The sequence below is a fragment of the Equus quagga genome, chromosome 1 (assembly GCF_021613505.1).
Source record: "Equus quagga isolate Etosha38 chromosome 1, UCLA_HA_Equagga_1.0, whole genome shotgun sequence".
NCBI classification, from domain to species: domain Eukaryota; kingdom Metazoa; phylum Chordata; class Mammalia; order Perissodactyla; family Equidae; genus Equus; species Equus quagga.
In genome coordinates this window covers 98315065-98336663 of record NC_060267.1, presented here as the reverse complement: position 1 = coordinate 98336663, position 21599 = coordinate 98315065, and the positions used below count along the sequence as shown (strand labels likewise).

The 21599-nt window shown below is 49.0% G+C and overlaps 1 protein-coding gene across 6 annotated transcripts in view; it reads right to left on the bottom strand.

The window, feature by feature from the left end:
• Positions 1-21599, bottom strand: part of CHCHD6 (coiled-coil-helix-coiled-coil-helix domain containing 6) — a 250194-nt gene that overhangs the window by 88374 nt on the left and 140221 nt on the right. For 5 of the 6 annotated variants that reach the window (XR_006891462.1, XM_046681054.1, XM_046681079.1 and 2 more), the window contains one exon: positions 20137-20220. The exons of the other annotated variant lie outside the window; for it this stretch is intronic. Coding sequence is in view for 4 of the 5 variants with exons in the window: in XM_046681054.1 (XP_046537010.1) it covers positions 20137-20220 (84 nt within the window). In the remaining variant the exon portion in view is untranslated. The remainder of the gene's footprint in view (positions 1-20136; positions 20221-21599) is intronic. 6 annotated transcript variants of the gene reach the window in all.

The following is a 21599-nucleotide window of genomic DNA, read 5'->3' as shown; positions in this document are numbered from 1 at the left end:
GTGCAGAGTTGTACTTAACGAAAAGGAGCAGGAAGAGATGAGTCCAGCCATCTCACCAGACTAGAAGTCTCCCTAAATTAATATCGTTCCTTCTGTGTGGAGTGGTATCTATCTGATACGTAGCTAGGTGCCTTTGTTTCTGTTTGCATTAATTTTTTAACCACATCTTTGTTGATTTAATTTTTGAATAAGCAAAACATTAACATGGTTCAAAAGTCAAACTATACATAAGAAGTATGCTCAGAGACGTCCCATCTCCTCCCCTGTCTTGCCAGCTCATTTCCACTCATCCCTGTAAGTAACAACCTCATTAGTTTCTGGCTAATCCTTCCTGAGTTTCTTTTTGAAAATCAAGGAGTTTCACACATTTCTATCTTTTTTTCTTATTTCAGCAGAGGCATGATTTTGGCTTCAGAATCTCGGTCAGCAGTTGATCATTCATAGCCCAGTGACTCAAAACCTTTATAATCCGGATGTTTCCTATCAAAACCTCTTCAAATGCATCTCTGATTCCATTTAAACCTACTCCGTCCATTCTGCTCACCTTCCACAATCTTTTGAGTCATTTGTCTGCTTTCCCTCTTTAAATCTTATTGATCCAGTTCTTTTCAGATTTTCCTCATAATTTTTACTCTTCCTTCAATCATTAACATATTTGAGAGTCAGTCTAAAAGAAAAAAGGGTGTTTACTTTAATAAAATAAATGTATCTTGTTAGAATTTGCTGTTAAATGAATTTCTGTGAAGCGAATCCTACTTTTCAATGAAGTACATTCCAGCACACTGGGGGAAAAGTGGTCATAGGATATAATTTATACCACATTTAAAAGTGCTACCTATGTTTTTAAGATCACATGTTAATGAGTAAAGTGAGGTATTTTCAATAAAACATTGCTGATAAAACATAAAATGTTAACAATTATACTTCACCACACTTTTAAAAATGTCACATAATACAAATACCAAAAATGACAACACAGCACTGTCATGGCTCTGGCAGGCTCATCTGTTACCTCACACACAGTTCCCATGCGCAGGCAAACCCCCCTGGTGTCTTGGCAGTTGAGTGCAGTGTCTTCTCACTAGACTCAGAAACCTCACACCAACTCTACAACCAAAAGCTGCTGCTGCTTCAGCATCCTCTGACTTCACAGCCTCGTTCCGAGCGCCTCCCCACCACAATGCAGTGATGTCTGCTTCTGATACCGCGGCTGGGGAAAACCTGATTAGCAAGCAGGGTTGCCGCAAAGTTGCCTGGGAGCTCTCTTTCATTTGCTCACGAGTCATACAACAAACAATACTGAGTATCTACAAAGTAGCAGGCTACCTGAGCTAATCTGTCCAAGGCCCACACAGTGACGAGCACAGAGCCAGTGTCCTCGAGGTACCATTACTCTAGGTTAGGCAAAGTCACCAGCTAATAACCAAACATCAGGAGTGAACTAGCGGATTATATGATACATTCCATTCATTTTACTGATAGCTGGTGCTCTCATCAGATGCCACTAGCATATCCAAAATATCTGCTGAGTCTGACCATTTTAACAGGAGACAGTGCAACCTATAATCCTCCTAGGAGAACAGCAGAACACAAAGAATCCTACAGGTTTTCATGGTGATATGCCTTAGAGAGAATCTGTGACAGTGCATGCATTCCTTACACTCCAAAGCATTTCAAATAAAATATGGAGCACTGTATTTTAGAAGCCCTTTCACGAGCCATTTAACTTGGGTAAGTAACCTAACCTCCCAGTGCCGAGCTGAAAATGTGGGATTGTAGGAGTCTAGAGAACTGGAACACCTCTAAACCAACCTGCAGAGAGCATGATGTCATCAAGAGTCCTCAGCAGAAGCCCTGGCAGTCTTTAATTAACACTATAAAACCTGAATCCACTTCATTCAAAACCCTCTGCCCACGTCACCAGTGGTGTCCTGAATGTCCAAGGGAAGGCTCTGACGTGGCTTTTAGATGCAGCGCGAGCCGTATGCCTACACCGCACCCCTCTACAATCTGCAGGTGTCTAGTGCATGGGCCTGAGTTAGTTGCCACTGCTGAGAAGGCAAGAAGGCCTTCCCTCCGGATGGAGCCTGTGGGGGCTGCCTTCTTGTGGGGCAGGCACACAGGGCTCCCCAGGACCGGGGGAGGATTCTGTTCCACAGAGTACCCTTCTCCTCCCCCTTTTATCCTGCTCCAGATTCTGGATATCCGGTGCTGTGATGTGTAAGACTCACTTCCTGACCTGGATCTCAAATTAGGGCAAGAGACTGATCAATGTCAGGGTGCAGCAGCCAGCACAGGCTGGGAAACACAGAGGTCTGCCAGGAGGATCCAGAGAATGGCTGAGCTGAGTCAGACAGGGGATGCAGGGACTCCCCAGGTGAAGTACAGGAAAGGGTGGGGAAGCACAGTGCAGACAAGGCCCAAGAAGAGCACCAAGGGTACCCCAAAGCAGAGGCCGCCAGCTCTGCAGGTGGGAGAGAGTGAGGTGGGACTGTGGGCTCTGTGAGCAGACGGCAGGCAGGGGCTGAGTGCCTGGGATCGTGATGTTCAGACCGTAAGGACGAGGACCATCCTTTTGAGCAGGGAACTGGCAGGGTCAGTTTGTGGCAATGAGAAATCTGGACTACGGGCTCTGCCACTGAGGGCAAGGAGACCATTAGAGATGACTGCTCTCGTCTGGGGACAGATGACCAGACAGTGGGGATGGAGCAGTGAGACGGTTTCTACTATTTAGGAGGCACGGGAACGGACTGCATGTAGAAAGTACAGGAACAGGGAGAGGAAAGAGCCCAGCAGAATTTGCCTTTCCAACGTTGGGGCGAGTGGGGCCTTTCACCGTGCATTTCCAGGGGAGATGGTGACTGTGTGGAGACGTACACTCTTGAGGTGATGGTCGGCCCTCCACATGGAACTGCTAGCATGTGTGGCCTCACACAGCTCTCGGCACCCACCTGTGCTGGGCAGGGCCACCTAGCCCATTCTGTGCTCTTGGCACACTGCACAAGCTCCCTGACCCTTAAATTTGTGACTCTCGCCTCCTGAATCAATGACCCACTCTTGTTCCTAAGGCTTCTTTCAGGTTCGACTTTACTGTGGACACTTTCATTGATCCTAAGAGCGGGGAACAAAGCCGCAGGTAAACACTACACCTACAGCAAGCGGTAATGCAAACCAAAGAACTTAATTCCACAGGCTGCCTGGAGAGGGATGGTGCAGAGAGCTGCCAGCTCCCTGGACAAGGACTTCAAAAGTGCAGGACATGGTGTCAGACTGTCTAGAGAGGTTGCAATCTGGACGCAGGATAGGCAGGGAAACATGGCTGCTTCTGATGGGCTGTGGCCAATCTACTTCTGAAGCATACCTGCCTGTCCTTTGAGAAGATAAACAAATCACAGCTTCAGCCTTGGAGGCTGGACTAAAGATTCTGGGCTTAGCCAGCCCAGGTGCAAATCCCACTTCCACCACGTCTGAGGCTGAGTGGTCTTGCACAAGCTACTCACAGTCCCTGAGGTTCCAAGTCTTCAGCTGTCCAATGGGGATGGCTGCACCCCTCACAAGACCTGTGTGAGTGCAGACAAAGCCTCAGGACAAGGGCCTGGTTCTCAGGCACTCAACAAATGGCAGCTGCAGACGGTCACCTGAAAGCTGCTATAAGAGCAGGGAGGCCATGGCTCTCTGGGGGAAGCCACCCTACCCGTTCGGTGGTGACGGCCGCCAGGGACTGCAGAGGCCAGCGAAGCGGCATGGACAACCAGTAGTTCTTATCGCTGTGCTCCAGCCAGACCCACACGGTGGCTGAGGTTCCTTTGGCTGACCAACCTGAACCCGCACTCAGCTGAACTTGCATCTCACAGCCCTGAAGCAGCAGCACGAGGGGAGGGCGGGTGCGAAGGCGCTGGGGTCTCTCTCACCTCAGACAGCGAAGCCTGCCTCCTCCGCTCTCACACTGCCAACACTGCTGGGGATAGCGGTGAGGCAGGGGTGAATAACGGACTCGCAGGAACAAACGAATGAAGCAAAGCAGGCAGACAGCTCCAGAAGAGAGGGAAAAAAGACAAGCCCTGTACTTAATGCACTTGAGCAAGCCACCGGGTCTCGTTCAGGCAACACAGAGAAAGCCAGCAGCTGTGGCTGTGTACCAGCTCCAGCAGTTTCTTGTCTAGAGGAGACAACGGCTGTGGAGCCTCCAGTCAGGCTCTACATATCCTAAACGCTTGGCGTCCTAAAATGCTTTGCAACCCAGGATGTTCAGTGTGATGGGAAATGGCTAGTAGAGATACACAAAAGTGCCCACATGACCGTGGCTATTTATGACCATCTGTGTCCAAGGAAGCAGCACTAACAGCCGGCCCAGGATTATTGACTTGCCCCACAGTCCTGACTAGACGGTAGAGGCACAGGAGCCCCTGTCAAGAAGTACGTGCCTCGTCTGAGAGTACAAACGTGCCACCACACCACTGGCCTCAGGGCCAAGGAGAGGGGCGGAGGCAAGGACCGGGTGGGGCCTGAGCAGCAGCCCCTGCAAGCAGATCACAGCCCAGGGAAAGAGGTGGTGACAGGGCAGTATCCTCAACTGTTAACCACCAGAGGGATATCTCATTTGGCCTCTAGGTTTTACAAAGCAGGAATGAAAATCTGGGCTCTCCAGAGATATAAGGTGCTGAACCCAAGTCTGGCTCATGAGGGAGAAAGCACGACGTGACCTCAAAGGTCCTGAGAGCTCGGGAAAGGGAGTCTAAGCAGGAGAGGGCCTGGGCACTCACACTGGGAAAGAGTCCCAGGAATTCCAGGCTCTCACCCAAGATTCTAAGACAGTGTTTCTCAGATGGCTAGAATCCCTTGTGTGCACTTGTGAAACTGCTGAGCCGAGGACCCCCACCTGGCCCAGGGCTCGCCAGAGGAGACCTTCAATTTTGTCTAGGGACCTCGAGAGATGACGAGGCCTACAAAGTTACTCTACAGTGAGGTCTTCCAACCTTGGCGTGATCGGCACTTCGTGCTGGTAATTCCTTGCTGTGGGGTCGTCCTGGGTGTGGCGGAATGTATAGCAGCACCCTGGCACTCACTAGACACCAACAGCACCCTCCCCTAGTCATGATAGCCAGTATGTCTCCAGATGTCACTGAACCTCCTCTGGAGGGCAAAACTGCCTGTGTCAGCCTCTGCTCTGTGATGAAAGGACAGCTTAAGGGCAATAAGAGAGGCCAGCCCAGTGGCACAGCAGTTAAGTTTGCGCGCTCCACTTGGGTGGCCCGGGGTTTGCCAGTTCAGATCTCAGGCACAGACCTAGCACCACTCATCAAGCCATGCTGTAGCAGGCGTCCCGCATATAAAATAGGGTAAGATGGGCACAGATGTTAGCTCAGGGCCAATCTTCCTCAGCAAAAAGAGGAGGATTGGCCGCAGATGGTGGCTCTGGGCTAATCATCTTCTTCTTCAAAAAAGCAATAAGAGTCTTTAAAAATACATTTCTGAGAAATACAATCATGAATGATCTTAATAAGGGGAAAAGAGGAAGTGAGTTGTCCTCAGCCCCAATGCACCTGGAGATCATAGCACATCCCTGCCTGCTGCTCCCCAGGCTCCCTCGAGGGGCCTGTCAGATCTTCTTCATGGGGGAGAGCTGGCTTGATGAGAGGTGATTTCTGCCAGGTGCTATTGTGAGTGAGACCCCCGCGAGTCTCCAGGAGCTGTGGAGGGAGCTTTCACAGAAGCACCACATGTAACCGAGGGCAGGGAGGGCGTGGAACCAACTGGAACACTGAGGAGTGGCCCAGGCCTGTAAGAATAGGTCAGCAGAGCTGAGGCCCAGGCAAGCTGAGCCATTGGAAAATGCTAAGGACAAAAGGAGGGTTTTTAAAGTTGGATTAGGAGCAATAGGAACAAGAAAGGATAGGCCCAAATTGGGGTGAAAGTTGCTCAGTTAACAGATAACAGAAAGAACAAACCACTAAACTCCCATTTTCTAGCAGGCACAACAATCTCCAGCCTGAGCAAGGAGAATCAAACACTGATACGAGGGAGCTGAAATGCAAGCCGGGAGAGGAGGTGCGAGAACCCCTAGGCACACTGAATGAACTCACACCTCCTGGGCCAGATGAGTCAGATCGCGGCTCTGAACTAACTTACAGAAGAGACGTGCTTGTCGCTGGCAATCTCAAGAAGTCAGAGAAAATGGGAAGATGCCCAAGACAAGACAACGTCCAATTTAGCCAAGGGGAGAAAAGGTGGATTTTGCAAACTACAGCTCGGTGACCCAGACACAGATCCCTGACAGAATTCTATGGTCTAAGGACTTAGAAACAGAAATGTGGCCACCAAAGGCACCCAGCCAGACGGAAACAAAGTCAGACCCACTTTCCACTTTTGTCAAAAAGTGATGCATGATTGGGACACTGCTTGGACTGATGGGGACACCACCTGGAGTGATGGGACACTGCACAGTGAGAGTCTGTCCACAGCTGTACTGTCTGGGTGGACCCAACAGCAGCAGGCAGCTGAAGCAGTGCTCTCAACCTGGGAAGACTCGAGAGTGAGGACTGACGGCTTGCCCATAGAATGTGGCATCCTCCTTCCTGCTCAGCATCATTATGACTGGAGGAGGGAGAGGTATACAGACCAAACGTGCAAGAGACATGAAGCTCAGAGAGAGAGTGGGATGAACAACAGAATCAGAATCCAAACCTATCTTGAAAAGCTAAACAACAGCCTTGTCCAGCCAATAAGATGAAAATGAACAGGGACCTGACCGAGGCCCTGTGCTTGGGTCCAAAACCCCTGGCCACATGCATGCAGAACAGAGGGAATGTGGCTTCCCAGCAGTGTACACAAAGACAACCCCCGGGAGCTAACCAAAGGCGGCTCCAGCAGCACGGCCAGCGGAGGAATGTCCCCGCAGATGGAGCAGGGAGGGCAATGGCACAGCCCCACCTGCCCCATCCAAATCACTCCTGTCCGCTGGCTTCAGTTCCAGGTGCCTGTGTGGACAGGGACAAACTAACGCCTACCAAAAGTGAACTGTGAGATTACTTCCTGGGAGGAGCGGCTGGGAGCACTGGGCATGAGGGTTTAGCTGGTGAAGGAGCGGAGGAGGGAGGTTAATCTCCCTCTCTCTGACGCGCCACATAGGCTTGTCCTGTGCGGCTCTGGAAGAGCTGTTACTCCTCAGGGTGGAAGCAGAACCACCGGGTCATGGTCACATGCAGGATGCCTGAGCTGACTTCGACATAGACAGCAACTGCAGTTGCCCATCAAAGGGGATGGACGACCCAGGAGGAACAACACAACCGGACACCCACACACATGTAATAGGCATGTTCACAGTCCTTGGCAACAACCCAATACGGTCACTGTTATTAATGCCTGAAGAACAAGGAATCTAGGCTTAGAAAAGCTAGCTAAGGTCTATTTGCCTAAGAACTATTTGCCTAGGGTCACACAGTTAGCCAGAGCTGAGGTAAGGAGTCAGACCCAGGTGTGAAGCCAAATCCTGTGCTTTTCCAAGCTGCAGGTATCCAGTCACTGGTTCAATAATCATCAGTGGGGGAGGCAGCAGGAGAACATCCCGCATCAGGTAGAAGCCCCGTCAGATGGGAGATTATGACTGTGAACACAGCAGACAAACAGAGTTTCATAAAGCAGTGAACACAATCACTCAATCAGTAATAAAAAGGTACAAATTCAAAAGACCATTTTGCCCATCAAATTGGCAAACAAAAATAAATGAAAATGGGGGCGGGGGGCAGTTTTTAACTTATCATAAATATCTAAATGCCAAAAACTATATCTACAAAGTTAGAACAAACAGATGGGGAAAAGACATTTACAATAAATATAACAAATAGTGTTTAACATCCGAATTATATAAAGAAGTCATAAATCAATAAAAAGAGGACAAACCATCCAATAGGAAAATGGGTAAATGGTAGCAAGAGACAGCTCTCAAAAGAATTAAAAGAGGCCAATAATAAATTTAAGAAAAGATGCTCAGCCATATTATTAATTAAAGAAATGCAAAATTTTTAAGGCTGATGAAAGGTTGTCACAGCACAGGTGTTGGGGGCAATTTGCAAACTCTTTTTGTTGGTATCTATTTCTTCAGAGAAATTTGGATGTATCCATTAAAATTCATTGTAAAAGACTGAAAGTAATCCTAAATGTTCATTAACAGGAAAATGGTTAAATAAGTAATGGTATTTCCCATCATGCAGTCAGGAAAATAAGGTAGATCCGATGTGCACAGAGAACTGATGTACCAAGTTGCCCAAGACGTACTATTAGGTGCAAGAAGTAAATTAGGAAAGAATGCACTATGACCCCATCTGTGAAAAACAAACCATGTCTGTGTTCCTCACACAAATAAGGCCGAGGTTCGCAGGGGTTGGCTGGAAGCACACCTACCAGCATTCCTCCTTCTGGAGAGTCGGGCCACACTTCGTGTGCTTTCATAGTGCTTAACTTCTTGCAAACATGCACTACATTTGTAACTCATTTTAAAAATGAAAGGGAAAACAGCCAATGTGGATGAAAGGAAGGGAGCTCAGCACCATCACTTACTGCTGGAGGAAGTGTGAACTGTCACAACCCCCCCACACGGCAAACCTGGCAGGGCGTAACCACAAGCCTGAAGGATGGACACGATCTATGGCCCAGTCATTCTAATTCTAAGTATTTTTCCTAAGAAAATGATTCAGTTCAAGCAGCTATACAGACAGTCAAAGACCTCCCTCCTTTTTTTCTAATAGGAAAAACCTAAAGCGACTTAACTGTGCAATGATAAGGGACTGGTAGAGTAAATTACGGCACATTCATAAGAAGGACCAGTATCCAACTAGCAAAGTGTAGAAATAGACTTGACATGGAAAGAAGGTTCATCATAGATTGAGTTTTTAAAAGGTTACCAAAGGGTGTGGATGGTTATGACCCCATTTTTTGTGCAAATATTGGAACATGACCAATATGACCACAACAGAAACAGGTCTGCCCAGTGTTCACCAACATGTTAATAATGTTTACCTCTCTAGGTGGAGGGCTGATTTGGCAAATTCCATTTTATTCTTTGGACTTATCTGCAATTTTTGTTTTTTCTACAAGTACAAAATGAATGAATATGTGTTGCTTAGGAAATAAATACAAGCAATTTTTTTAAAAAGGCAACACTGCCCCATGACTAGATAAGCTCCAAGCAGACGGCTGGGTAATTCCCATGATGCCTAGCACCAAGGCAAGATTTTTAGGGTGGAGAGGTCCTGGCTCCCCTGCTGGAATCAACCAACACGTACCTCCATCCACTTGCGTGCACCTCGCCCAGACTCTGCCGCTGGCTGCTCTATGCTGTCATCTGTTCTGGCTGCTGAGGCGCCCTGTCAGGCATCTACCAGGCACTGAGATCACTCCAGGGACAAAACAGTGACTTAGGCGATGTGGCAGCCCTGCACAGAGGGGGTAGCTGGAAGTGGTGAGAGAAGGCCTCCAGGGTGATCCTAACAGTGGGGAAGAGGCTGTGTAACCAGGAGCATGCCAGGTGTGGCAGGAGAAGGTCTGGCCACACAGGCAAGGCTCAGGCAGATCATACAGCCCTGCAGGCCAGGCTGAGGAAAGCCAGCTTCCTCCTGAATGCAGCTGGAAGTCATTGATGGGCTTTAGAAAGAAAGAGTCCTCCTACAACAAGTGGACACTAGTGGGGAGGTGATGGCTTCAAGAGAGACAAGGGGCCGCCATTGTGGAGGGAGGACAAAGGAAGAACAGGGGCTATTAGCTCAACAACCTAGATAAGACTTGGTCACCAGTGCCGTGAGGTGGCAGAGCACAAGCGGAGACAGGCCAAAGGGTAATCGAAAATTCCCTTCTCAGCATCCCACCACCACTGTGGCCATGGGATGAAGGAAAGGCCCAAGAGAATTTACCAGGTCCAGTTAAGATGACAGAGCCTGGGAAGGGAGGAGCTGAGAAGGAAAGGAAAGGACAAGGCCATGGAGTACCTATTTAATTAAAATTATGTGTATAACTGGATCTCTCCTAGCAGGGATAGGTGGTAACCTGCATACATGACGGACAGGCACTTCAGGCTCTTCAACCCATAAGTACCTATTTAGGAGACTTAATGTGCTGGGGAAAACCAACAGACAATAACCCTGAAGCAGGAAATGCAGCACGTTAATGCAGCTGCTGCCAGGAATGGTGCAGAAACCACTTCAAGAGGAGAGACTGATTGAGCCTGTGTTTAAAAGGACCCTAGCACAGTAAAGGAGGGTATGACACAAATCAGCTGCGGTGGACAGCAACTCAACCACGAAGACGAGCCCTTGCCTAGCATGGTGTACAGTTAGCTTTCCCTGCAGCACTTATCTTCACTTCTCTGGACCAGGTTTGATACAATGAAGAGGAAATAAGGCAAGAAGAACCTAACAAGTTTTTGTAGTAAGTCATTGGCATAAAAAAGGGGGACAAGAGGGCCGACCTGGTGGCATAGTGGTTAAGTTTGTGCATTCCGCTTCAGCAACTTGGGGTTCACCAGTTCGGATCCAGGGCCTGGACCTAGCACCGCTCATCAAGCCATGCTGAGGTGGTGTCCCACATATAAAGTAGAGAAAGATAGGCAGAGATGTTGCTCAGGGCCAGTCTTCTTCAGTAAAAAGAGGAGTATTGGCAGCAGATGTTAGCTCAGGGCTAATCTTCCTCAAAAAAAAAAAGGTGGGGGAGGGAATAGGGTCTGTCTAAGTGATAAGAGATTTGACAGCCTAAGAACCAACTGCAACCTGGTGATTCTGCTGGATCCTGACTTACACCAGAATAAACAAACAAAAACCCTGAAAAACATATTTTGGGGAAATCAATGTTAATTCTCTGAGGCAAGATAACAATACTGTAGTTATGTGAGAAAATGTCCACACTTTTTAGAGACACATATTGAAATATGTAGGGGGAAATGTCGTGGTCACTGGGATTTGCTGTAAGGTACTTAAGCAAAGAACAAAGGAGAAAAAAGGGAGAGAGATGAGCAAATGTGGCCAAATTGTTCAGTCTGGGGGATAGAAACATAGAGGTTCATTGTACTATTCTACTTAAATTCCGCTCTAGGTCATTTTAATACAGATTCAAACAATACTCGGAGTAGCTGACCAGTGTGGTCAACTGATGGACAAGGCATCCCCTGAATTAGCCTGGCAGGGCCTAGGGGCAGCGAACCCTGACTGCTCCCTACCATCCCAAATCATTCCCGGGACAACTGCTGCCAATTTCAAAGCCTATTTGTTTATCTGTAAAATAGGGCTGACAGCAGTTCCTCCCTCATAGGACTGACTTGATGATGTAATGAATTAGTACATGAAATGCGCTTAGAGCACACCTAGCACTTTCACAGCAATGACTCAAACCAAGTCAGATGTCACTTTATCACCCAGTTCACCGGATCATTGTGAAGGTCAAAGGAGGCAGTCCAGGTGAGGTGCTTGGCCACTGCTTTGCACTTAGGGAGCACTCAGCAAATGTCAGTAACTGAGCACCAAGAAAACCAGCTTTGGAGACAGAGAGGAAGAGTTTGTTAGCAATATTGTATCAATTAATTTAATTCTCAGAACTAGCCTATGAGACAGGAACTACTATTATTCCTATTCTACAGACACGGATTCAGAAAGACATGTCCAAATCTGGGATCTGAAGTTTAACGTCTGTGAAACCTTATGTCATCCCTTAACCTCTCTGAGTGTCCTCATGTTCATTTGTGATAAACGCTCCTCCCCCCATTTCCAACCCCCACTGCCACAAAACCCAAGTGACGTAACTCAGGTACTGTGTGTAGGAAAGACGAGGTGGACCATCAGTTCAGTGGAGTCCCTGGCTCAGACATCTATCCCAAGGATGCCCGGCTGCAAGGCCCAGGAAAGCCACAGACTCTCCAAATGCGTAACAGAGGGAGGAGTCTCTGCTCCCTCCTCACCTCAGAGGCAACTGTGAGATAAACTGGATGATTTCTGCAAAGCATGAGATGAGACTGTGAGGTAAAGTAACAGGTCTTTAGAAAACATACCAGAAGCAATGCACAGAGTAGAAGCAAGGAAGCTGGGATGATGTGGAGGTGATGGTGGAGGGGGAGGTGGTAGAGGTGGAGGTGGAGGTGGTGGTGGTGGTGGAGGTGAGTGTGGTGGAGGTGGAAGGTGTAGTGGTGATGATGGTGGTGGAGGCAGAGGAGATTGAGATAGAGGTTATGGTGGTGGTAATAGTCATGGAGGTGATGGTGGTGAAGTTGGAGGTGGTGGAGGTGATGGTGGATGTAATGATTGTGGAGGTGGTTGTGGTAATGGTCATGGAGGTGGCGGTGGTGAAGTTGGAGGTGGTGGTGGAGGTGATGGTGATGGAGGTAGAAGGTGTGATGGTGATGGCTGTGGTGGAAGTAGAGGAGGGAGAGGTGGAGGTGATGGTGGATGCAATGATTGTGGAGGTGGTGGTGGTGGAAGCCAAGATTTAAAAGCATCTAACTTCAGAGACTGTGATTAACCACTACTCTCACCCTATAGTGGAAAAACTATAAGACTACTGGATAGAGCTGCAAGGAACTAGAGTGCTGGTTATACTATTAACCAGCTGTGTGACCTCTGGGACAATGAGGAAAACAGCAGTTATATTGTTATATCCGGTTGGTAATAGAAATGGCAGCTACCATTTATAGTACAATATATTACAATAGTCTAGGTTCTACGTTATGTCCTTTATTACCCTGAAAGTGTAATTATTACTGCCCCCCCTTGTAAAGATGAAAACTTCCAAGGCTTAAGGGCTTAAATGACTTGATGAAGCCTATAAAGCTAGTAGTTGGTGATGCTGTAATTCAAACCCAGGTCCCGAGATCTAAAGACGCAGCACTTACTATACCAAGTGATTCTCAAACCACTTAGCTGCCTGAGGGCTGTTTTCTTATCTGTGAAAAGAAGTGGATTGGATCAGTGGTTCTCAATTTCTTCGTTTGTTCCTGGCTCACTGATCATACTTATCAAAGGCCCAGGGTCCCACCAGCATACGTATAAAAAAACCTGTTCTTACTCAAAAAAGGCCACCCTAAATCTCTAAGCAATATGCTCTTTCACTTATCACTTCCAGTACACCGTTAAGCACAGTCACGTTTATGCTGGTAGCATTACCAAAAGTGGTACTAGTGGAGTGGCTGGTATGCAGCATCCTTCTTAGCTCACCTGATGAAGAACTTCTAGACTCAATAATCTTCAGATGTCCTTTGGGCTCAGACCAGTCAGCTGAGCAGGTAAAGAACTGCTGCCCACGGTGATCAGGAGGCGGGCTCCTTCCCCATCAGGCCAGTTTCTTGCTCTACCATTTTCAGGTCACTTTTGTCTGTCTCCTCTGAATTTCCACTGCTCTGGCAGCTTCTCTCCACAGGCGTGTCACATTGGGATACTCACCATGTCTCAGGCTTTCATCCTAAAAGGCGAGCCCCTCTCTAACTCTCTGGTACTGACTTTGGGCCTGACACAAAGCAAGCCTCCCCACACTCAGGAAAAATGTCTGCTGGCCACTCAGAGCAGTTGGCAGTCAGCAGTTCTTCCAACAAGACACCCTCACTCACCACATGGCTGGCAATCATTCCACCTCTCGAGTCAGAGGGCGAGTCCTCTGAGAAAGCTCCTCCCGGATAAGGGCAGCCCTTCCCACTCATGCCCTCCAATGACCTTTGGGACCTGGCTTCCACCAGATCCCCCTCTCAGAGAGATGTCACGAATTCTCCTCCCAAAAATATGCTCAAGTCACTCCCTCTTAACTACCAATGTTCTCTCTTTGATGAAATTCTTGAAAGAGCAGTCCATACCTGTTTCCTCCACTTCCCGCCTTCACTGCAGGCCCTAAATCTACATGTAACCCAGCTTCAGTCTCCACTGCAGTCCTGAAGAGGCTCCCTCAACATAACTCACATGTCCACATGTCCTTCAGAAGGCAACGAAGAGGCCTCTTCTCAATTCTAGTCCTCTGTGACCTGCAGCATTTGGCCCTGTTGTCCACATTCTCCTGAAGCTCTTCTCTCTCAGCTGAGCTGGGAGGCAGTGCGGTGTGGTGGAAAGAGCAGAGACTTGGAGCTCTGACTTCATCCATCAGCTGCATGGCTTCTGGCAGCTCATTTAACCTGATTCTCAGTCTCTTCATTCGTAAATTGTGTAACATAATCTACCTTGCAGGGTTGCTGCAAAGATTAGTGATAACTTCTGTAAAAGAGCCTGGCACATAGCATAAGTCCACAAAAGTGTAGTGGTTGTCATCTTGTAGGACACAGAACTCTATGTCTGACACTTCTCAATCATCTGCTGGTCATCTCCACTTCCTATGTGCATGTCTACAATTAAACTGGTGACCTTCACCACGGGTAGTGGCTCACTTGAATTTTTCTCTTTCTCTAATGGCACCTAAATTCTGAACATTCAAGCTCAAATCTCTGTCCAGCTTATAGCCCTTCGAGAACTCCCAATGTTATCCTAAAGGAAAGCCACTCTTATCAGCCAATCATCCAAAGACCCTCACATTCTGACCCCAACTTTATTTTCACAGCTTTACCATCCACTACCAAATGCTACATGAAGCACCTCAGCTGAGGTCTCCGTCCAGAAGCCCCACCTTCTCCATGCCCTGCCCATGGGCTGACCGCTGTATCCTGTTCATTCTCCAAACACAACTTCCGCCAAGAAGGCCTCAGCAAAAGCTCCCTCTTTCTCCTCCTGGAACCCCCACTGTATCACTCCCTCCTGCTTGAGCACACGTGCTTTCCTTTCTTTATTCTTGCGAACATTTACTGAGAACCTCTTCCATGCCAGACCTTGCACCCACCCTGACGAATTAGAGCAGCAAGGACCTGGAGCTCCCAGACCCTCACAGGCTGGAAGGGAGAAAGCCACAGACGCCAGCAGCCACGAGACAGCGTGGTGAGTGCTAGAACACAAGACAGGGACATAGGTCCTGGGGGAGTGCGGAAGAGGGGTGCTGCGTGATGCTGCTGGTGCCTGCAGACAGGCCTGCCTTCCTTAGCTGCACTGGATTTTTTATTAAGTATAACACATACTGACAGAGAAGTGGAAAACCTTCCAAACACAGTTTGATGAATTCTCACTAGTGAACACACCTCTGTAACCAGCACCCCCATCAGGAAAGGGAACCTTAGCCCCTCACCCCTGCGTGCGTGTTCCCTTAGTCACCGTTCCCCAAAGGGCACCATTATCCACTTTCTAACACTACAGATTAGTTTCACTCTGTTTGAACCTCGTAGAAATGGACCCATCCAGAGTGTGTGTGCGCCTCTATGTCTGGCCCTTTAGCTTAGTGTTCTTCTGGGGAGAGTCACTCACATCACTGCCTGTGGCAGCGGCTTGTTCATTCTCATTCCTGTGCGGGCCTCCACTGTGACAACTCCCATGTTTATCCACTCTACTGTTGACAGTTTGGGGCTATCATGAATGATGCAGCAATGAAAATCCCACAGCATTTCTCTTGGTGAACCTAGGGACACATTTCTGTTGGGGATACAACTGCTGGGTCATGGGGTATACCTACGTGCAGCTTCAACAGACATTGGATAACAGTTTCCCAAGGCGGCTTTGCTAACTGACACCCACGCCAGCAGTATTTGACAGCTCCGGTTAAACCACAGCTCTTGTGTCCATCATGCCCATGTTAGCCATTCCACTGAGTACGCCATGGCATTCCCTGTGGCTGTAACTGCATTTCCCTGGCGTGGGTGAGGCTGGGCCCTTTTCACAAATTCCTGACCAGTGGGCCATCTTCTCCTGTGAAGTAGAATTTCCCGTATTTAACTCCTCCTCCTCTGAACCCTACGGCAGCTCCTGTTTTCCTGAACAGACTCAATTGACACCCCTAGGGACACCAGGCAGGGGCTGTTCAGTGCTGTCACTGAGAAGGCTCAGGCTTTGGCAGGATCACACGACAGTTGTTCCTTAAGAAAAGAAAACCTGAGTAGAAGCAAAGAGAAAACCAGGAGAAAGCCAGGATGGTGTGTGCTCCCAACAGCGGCAGGAAGGCAGATTCACATTCCGAGAGAAAGAGCCCCAAATCCAGGAAGAACACACATCATTCCCAAATTCCTCCCTGCCTCAGTCTTTGAAGCTCGACCTGGAAAATGCCCCCTCTACCTTGCAGTTGCTGAGTTTGGTAAAAGTGAGACCCTTTTTACAAAGCCAGCAGGTCCCCTGGTCACAGGAAATAGCTCTCGCGCACCGTCCCGTCTGGGGTCCTAATCCTCAACACCTTCCTCCCCTCCCAAACTGGATTGTGAACATGTGAGGCAGGACCCCCTACTGTCTGAACCATCTCTGGGCATTTAACAAAATCAGTGAATGTGGGATTAATGAATGGCCATGCATTTATTAAAGAAGGGGAAAGAGGATGGAAATAACACAAAAGAGAATCAAATATTTCTATCTCAGTTACTTTCATACAAATGGTCACTCACCCCCAAAACAATCGGCAGGTTAGTCTTAAAATTCCCATTTCAAAGATAAGAAAACTGAGGCTATGGAATTTAAACACTCTGCTCAGAGTCACAAGGCTGTTAAGTTACTGACTCAGAACCAGGACTGCAGCCTGCTGGACTCCATATCCTGCTTGTCCCCGACCCTAGTCGGCCCCATGGCTGAAGGCAGGCGACACCCTTGGCCAGCCTGAGTGGTCAGCTCAACAGCTGTCAGGGTCTAGTTCAGAGCCACTCAGCACCGAGGTTTCTGCTAAAAGACAACAGTGTGCTGGTTCTGAAGGGGCACAAGTCTCCCTGATCCCCATGATAGCTGGACGCAGGCGTGGTGTAGGTGGAGCCCACTCCTGGTTCTTTTGTTTCCACAGGAAATCACAAAGTGGCAGGTGAGCAAACGCTCTGGGAGACCAGTTAACATGGCCAGAGGTTCAGCGGCCATGACTCTGACAGTCACAGGTGGCAGAGAGTTGCATCTCCCTAGGCCATATGCCTCACATATGGAAATGGGAAAGGGCCTTGCTCTCTCTCACAGGCACGTGAGAAACACCCACATGGTCCCCACACTGCTCTGCACACTGAAGGACTGATGGGCACCATGGCAGGAATCCGAGAAAAGCCCACCGAGGCTTGGAGAGGAGGCTTCTCCATCCTGCAGAGCGGGCCATCCTTGAAGATAAAATCCATCCCAGCACACATGCACGTGCGTGCACGTGCACACATTCATCCATCAAATCCAACCCTGGAGCATTATGATTGGAAATAGAACCCTCAGGACCACCATGTGCTAGAGAGTGAAGTCAGCACTTGCCAGGCACCTAGCATATGATAACACCTTTGCAGATGTTACCCCCTGCTGCCCCTATCAACTCCCTGCAGAAGGCATTAGTATCTCCATTTTAAAGATGGAGAAGCTGAGATGTGGGGGTTGGCCCAGGAGTATTGTGGTTAATTTTGTGCTCTCCACTTCGGCGGCCCAGGATTTGTGGATTCAGATCCTGGGTGCAGACCTACGCACTGTTCATCAAGCCCTGCTGTGGCAGCATCCCACATACAAAATAGAGGAAGACCGGCACGGAAGTAGCACAGGGACAATCTTCCTGGGGAAAAAAGAAAAAAAGAAGAAAAAGAAGAAGCTGAGACGTGAGGAAGTGCGGTAGCTGCAGAGAGTGACGGTGAAGAGCTGCACACAGGCCCAGGTCCATCACTAACCCGTGCTGCCCTCTGCTCCACAACCTGTGTGTGAACACCAAGTCTGGGGTTTGCTGCCAGGTACCAAAAGACCCTCACAAGGCCCCTGCACCCCCAGCAGCTCACTGCTCTCTGTGGCAACATGGAAAAGCCCCCTCACTTAGACTTGCTGTGTGGGCGTGAAGAACAATTACTCAGAAAGATTATAAAGCAAGGAGCCCTACAGAATATGATTTCCACACTCAAGAATAATCATCCAGAGGATAGATACTGCAGTACAAAAGGGTCAAGAAGTCTCCTCCCTCTCGACAACGAGTCTGGATTCTGTGCAGGCTTTCCCTACCTGCCAAGCACAACGGGCCAACCTGGAACAGCATCCTACAGGCAGAAGGGCAACAGGGTTCCAGCCGGAGGCCGGCGGACACGCCGTGGTGCCTCCATGAACCCAGGCCTCCACCTCCTCCATCCCAACCTTCCCTCCCCCGTGACCACGCTCCCAACTATTTCGGGTGGTCAAGGACGATTCAGCAGCTGTTCCAAGTTTCTCCTGAACAGGTTTTCACCATCAATTTCTAAACTTAAAAGGAAATGGGAATGAAAAGGAAAGGCACTTGATGACTAGAAGGCCTGAAGCTGTGTGTACAGGAGCTGAAAATGTCAAGGTCCAAGAGTATTCAACAAAGGAAAGCAGAATTACATAAAAGCAACGGCGAACAAAAAAGATTGTTGGATGCTGTGTCTTCCACCTTCCCAGCCATTACAGGAATAAAATCATCTATGGAGAAGATGGAAAACCTTTTTCAAAACGGATACAAGTAAGCCTCACAACTGAGCCTCTCTGTTCCCCTTTCTCCCTCCCTTCCATCTCCATCTCCTTCCCACCTCCAGCTCCTGGGATGTTGGAAGTGCTTTCCTTTTTTGTATTGTCACCAGCAAAATGCTGGCGTTTAAGAGGCGGAAAGGAGATCCTGTTTTTGCACTTCCTTCTGGAAGCATTCAATAACTGTTCACGATCATGTAGGAAAACCTCATTTAAAAACAAAAAAAGCCTACATCTGCATCTGGAAGGAGTCTGGATCTCACTATGAAGAGTGGGGAAGAACAGATGAGACAGGGCTTGTCCAGGAGAATCTCCTTTCCTTCAGCAAAGCAGAGGATGTTTTAAGGAGGAGAGCTGGAGTAGAGATGAGAATGGACAGTGACAAGGGGAAGAGACAGATTTTAGGGGAGGAAAAATGCTGTGAGGTTACTTCCCTTCCACCCCAAACAGACACACACACAAGGCTTCTAGGAGCCAAACTCAGAGAGAGGAGCACAGCGGGAGACCACAGAATCGCACACATAAAAAATTCTGTGCCTACGAGCATATGGGCGACTGTGGCAATTAGAGCTATGGCTGGTGGCATTTTTTTACCCTTTTCCAGGATCTCAAATCATAATCCTTGTCATTACAGCTATAGTCAAACCTGGGCAGGAGTCTATTCAGGAAACATTTGCTTGTTAAGGGCCATCTCTATAAGTGGCTCAGGGTGCAATGCCAACCCTCAGGACTACGGGGCTGTCACCATAGAGCTTCATGTTCACATCACAATGCTGGCTGTCCCCTAAACCCCTGCAGGGGACGGACAGGAGGGTGTCCACAGAGCAGGAGGAACCTCCCTCCTGTCCCCATTGCCTGGAAATCCAGAAAAGCACGATCCGCGTGGAGTGCCACAGGAGAAAACCCCCTTGGAAATCAGGCCCCTCTAGCACACTGTCAATTTCAAAGCTCCCAAACTGTGACAAACGATTCTCAAAGATTTGCCTGCAATAAGCTGATGGCTCAGGTTGCTTGGCATGCTGTCTTGGGCATGAGGGAGAACAATTTTTTTAACCTCTCAACCATCCGCTCCCACGTTTTAAGCCGTTTCTTTGAAAAATCTAACATGATCAACAAATTAAGCCCCTCAAAAAAGTAAGCAAGTTATCAAACGAATTTTCAAGAGTTGGTGTAGGCTTAAGAAAAAGGAAAGATGGTGTGTCTTTGAATCTCATTCATTTCAAAGGCTTATTCTTAGAAAAGGAGACTGTGTGTAGCCATGGTGCACTTTGATCTCCCGACTCCCAGGAGAAAATCAATAACACAACTTTAATATATTTGTATGGCAAGACTTCACGTTATTATTATTTTTATCCAGTGTGGCTTAACTGAAGTGAGAAAGTAAACCGGGTCTCAGCACCGCCCTGTGGTAGAAGGGAATTTCTTCTAAATTGAACTATAGCAGAGCCAGCCACATTCAACAAAATGGGGGCCAATTAAAAACCAATTATCTCTGTGAATGCAACTTGTTGAAAGGTTGGGGGTGTGGTGCTCGCTGCAGCGTGCGGCGTGTCTGCAGGGAGCTGGCGAGCCCCTCTCCCCACGAGGCGGTGGATTCTGTCAGGCGCCTTTAGGACCTGGCCCCGGAAAAGGGAGCCAGCGCCAGCCTTACCTTCCTCTCAATGCGCCCCAGTTGCTCCTTATAGAAGGTGTCGCGGCGTCTCAGCTCTGCCTCTCGGCTCTCCAGCTCCCTGACCTGGTTGGAAGAGAACAAAGCTCCCGTTAGCTGGCAGCAGCGTGCTGGGCTGGGGCTGCAGGGAGAAACCAACAGTGACTTCTGCTCACAGCAACGTTCACAATGAGAATGGCAGCGAGGGTGAACTGAAGCCTGTGCTGTGCCAGCTCGCTTACACGTCTTGTGTTTCATCACCACACACCTCCAAGGCAGGAAACTGCAGCACCGTTTCACAGGTGACGAGCACTAGCATTCACTGAGCGCTTATGATGCGCAAGTACAGCCCCAGGTGCTTCCCACAGATTCTCCCACTGGACCCTTACAACTTCTCTAGAAGGTAGGTAGGATTATGACGACCCCCGTTATAGAGGAAGAAGTAGAGGGCTAAGCGACTGCCCCAAAGCTCACAGCTATGAGGGAGGAGCTGGGGTTTGAAGCTCAGCAGATGCAGGGCCTGGCCAGGAAGTCACACTGCCTTGAGGCCACACAGGCCAGAAGGGCCAGAGCTCTTCTCTGGCCATGGAGTGCTCACACCTGGCACCACAACGTGCCACCAACTAATGCTCTCAGCTATAAGAGGCAGGAATGCCAAAATGCCCTTCTTCTGGTAAGGCCAACACCCTGCTTCAGGGGTCAGGGATCTGAAAGGTGAGCGGGATCAGAAGCCCAGGAGCTGGAGGGGACACTGCTCCCTCACCCATCTGATGGGGAATGAACAGAACTGCTGGGGCACCAGCTGGCGACCCTCCCTCAAGGCTGCAGTTAGGCTGAAGGGATTGGGCGAGTAACCTGGAGCCAGCAAGCCTGGGTCGAACCCACCCCACCCTTAACTAGTTGGGTGACCTCAGTTCCCTACCTCCACCAGGTTCCAGCTTGCTCAGGTACAACAGGTAAACCTGCAACAGAAGTGTCATCCCACAGGGCTCCACAGAAGGTTAAAGGAAACCCCTACAGAAACAGGCAGGATCACAGACGCCCCACAAAGGGACACTTCCATCACGGCAAAGCAGGAACACGTGTCCTCTTCACTGGGACACCCACGTCCCCGGAGCCTCTGAGGACCTTTCTGGGATGAGGCCCCAAGACCTGCCTCTGCCCGGGGGCCTGAGAACTCTAGAGGACAGGCTTGGTGCGTGCATGGAGGAATAACGTCAGCTGCTCGCCAGCTGCCCCGTGCTAAGGGCCCCGGGCACTAATGCACCACTCTAGGGTCTGGGTGACACTTACTACTTCTCATGACCAACAGCACAAAGCTAGTCAACGACTAAAGGGGCCATGAACCTAAGTCGGCGTAACTGCAAGTGGTGAGCTTCTTCCTTCTAAGCACACACTATGGCGTCACACTCTGCTAACCACACACTAATACACTATGGCGTCACCCTCCTAACCACACACTAACA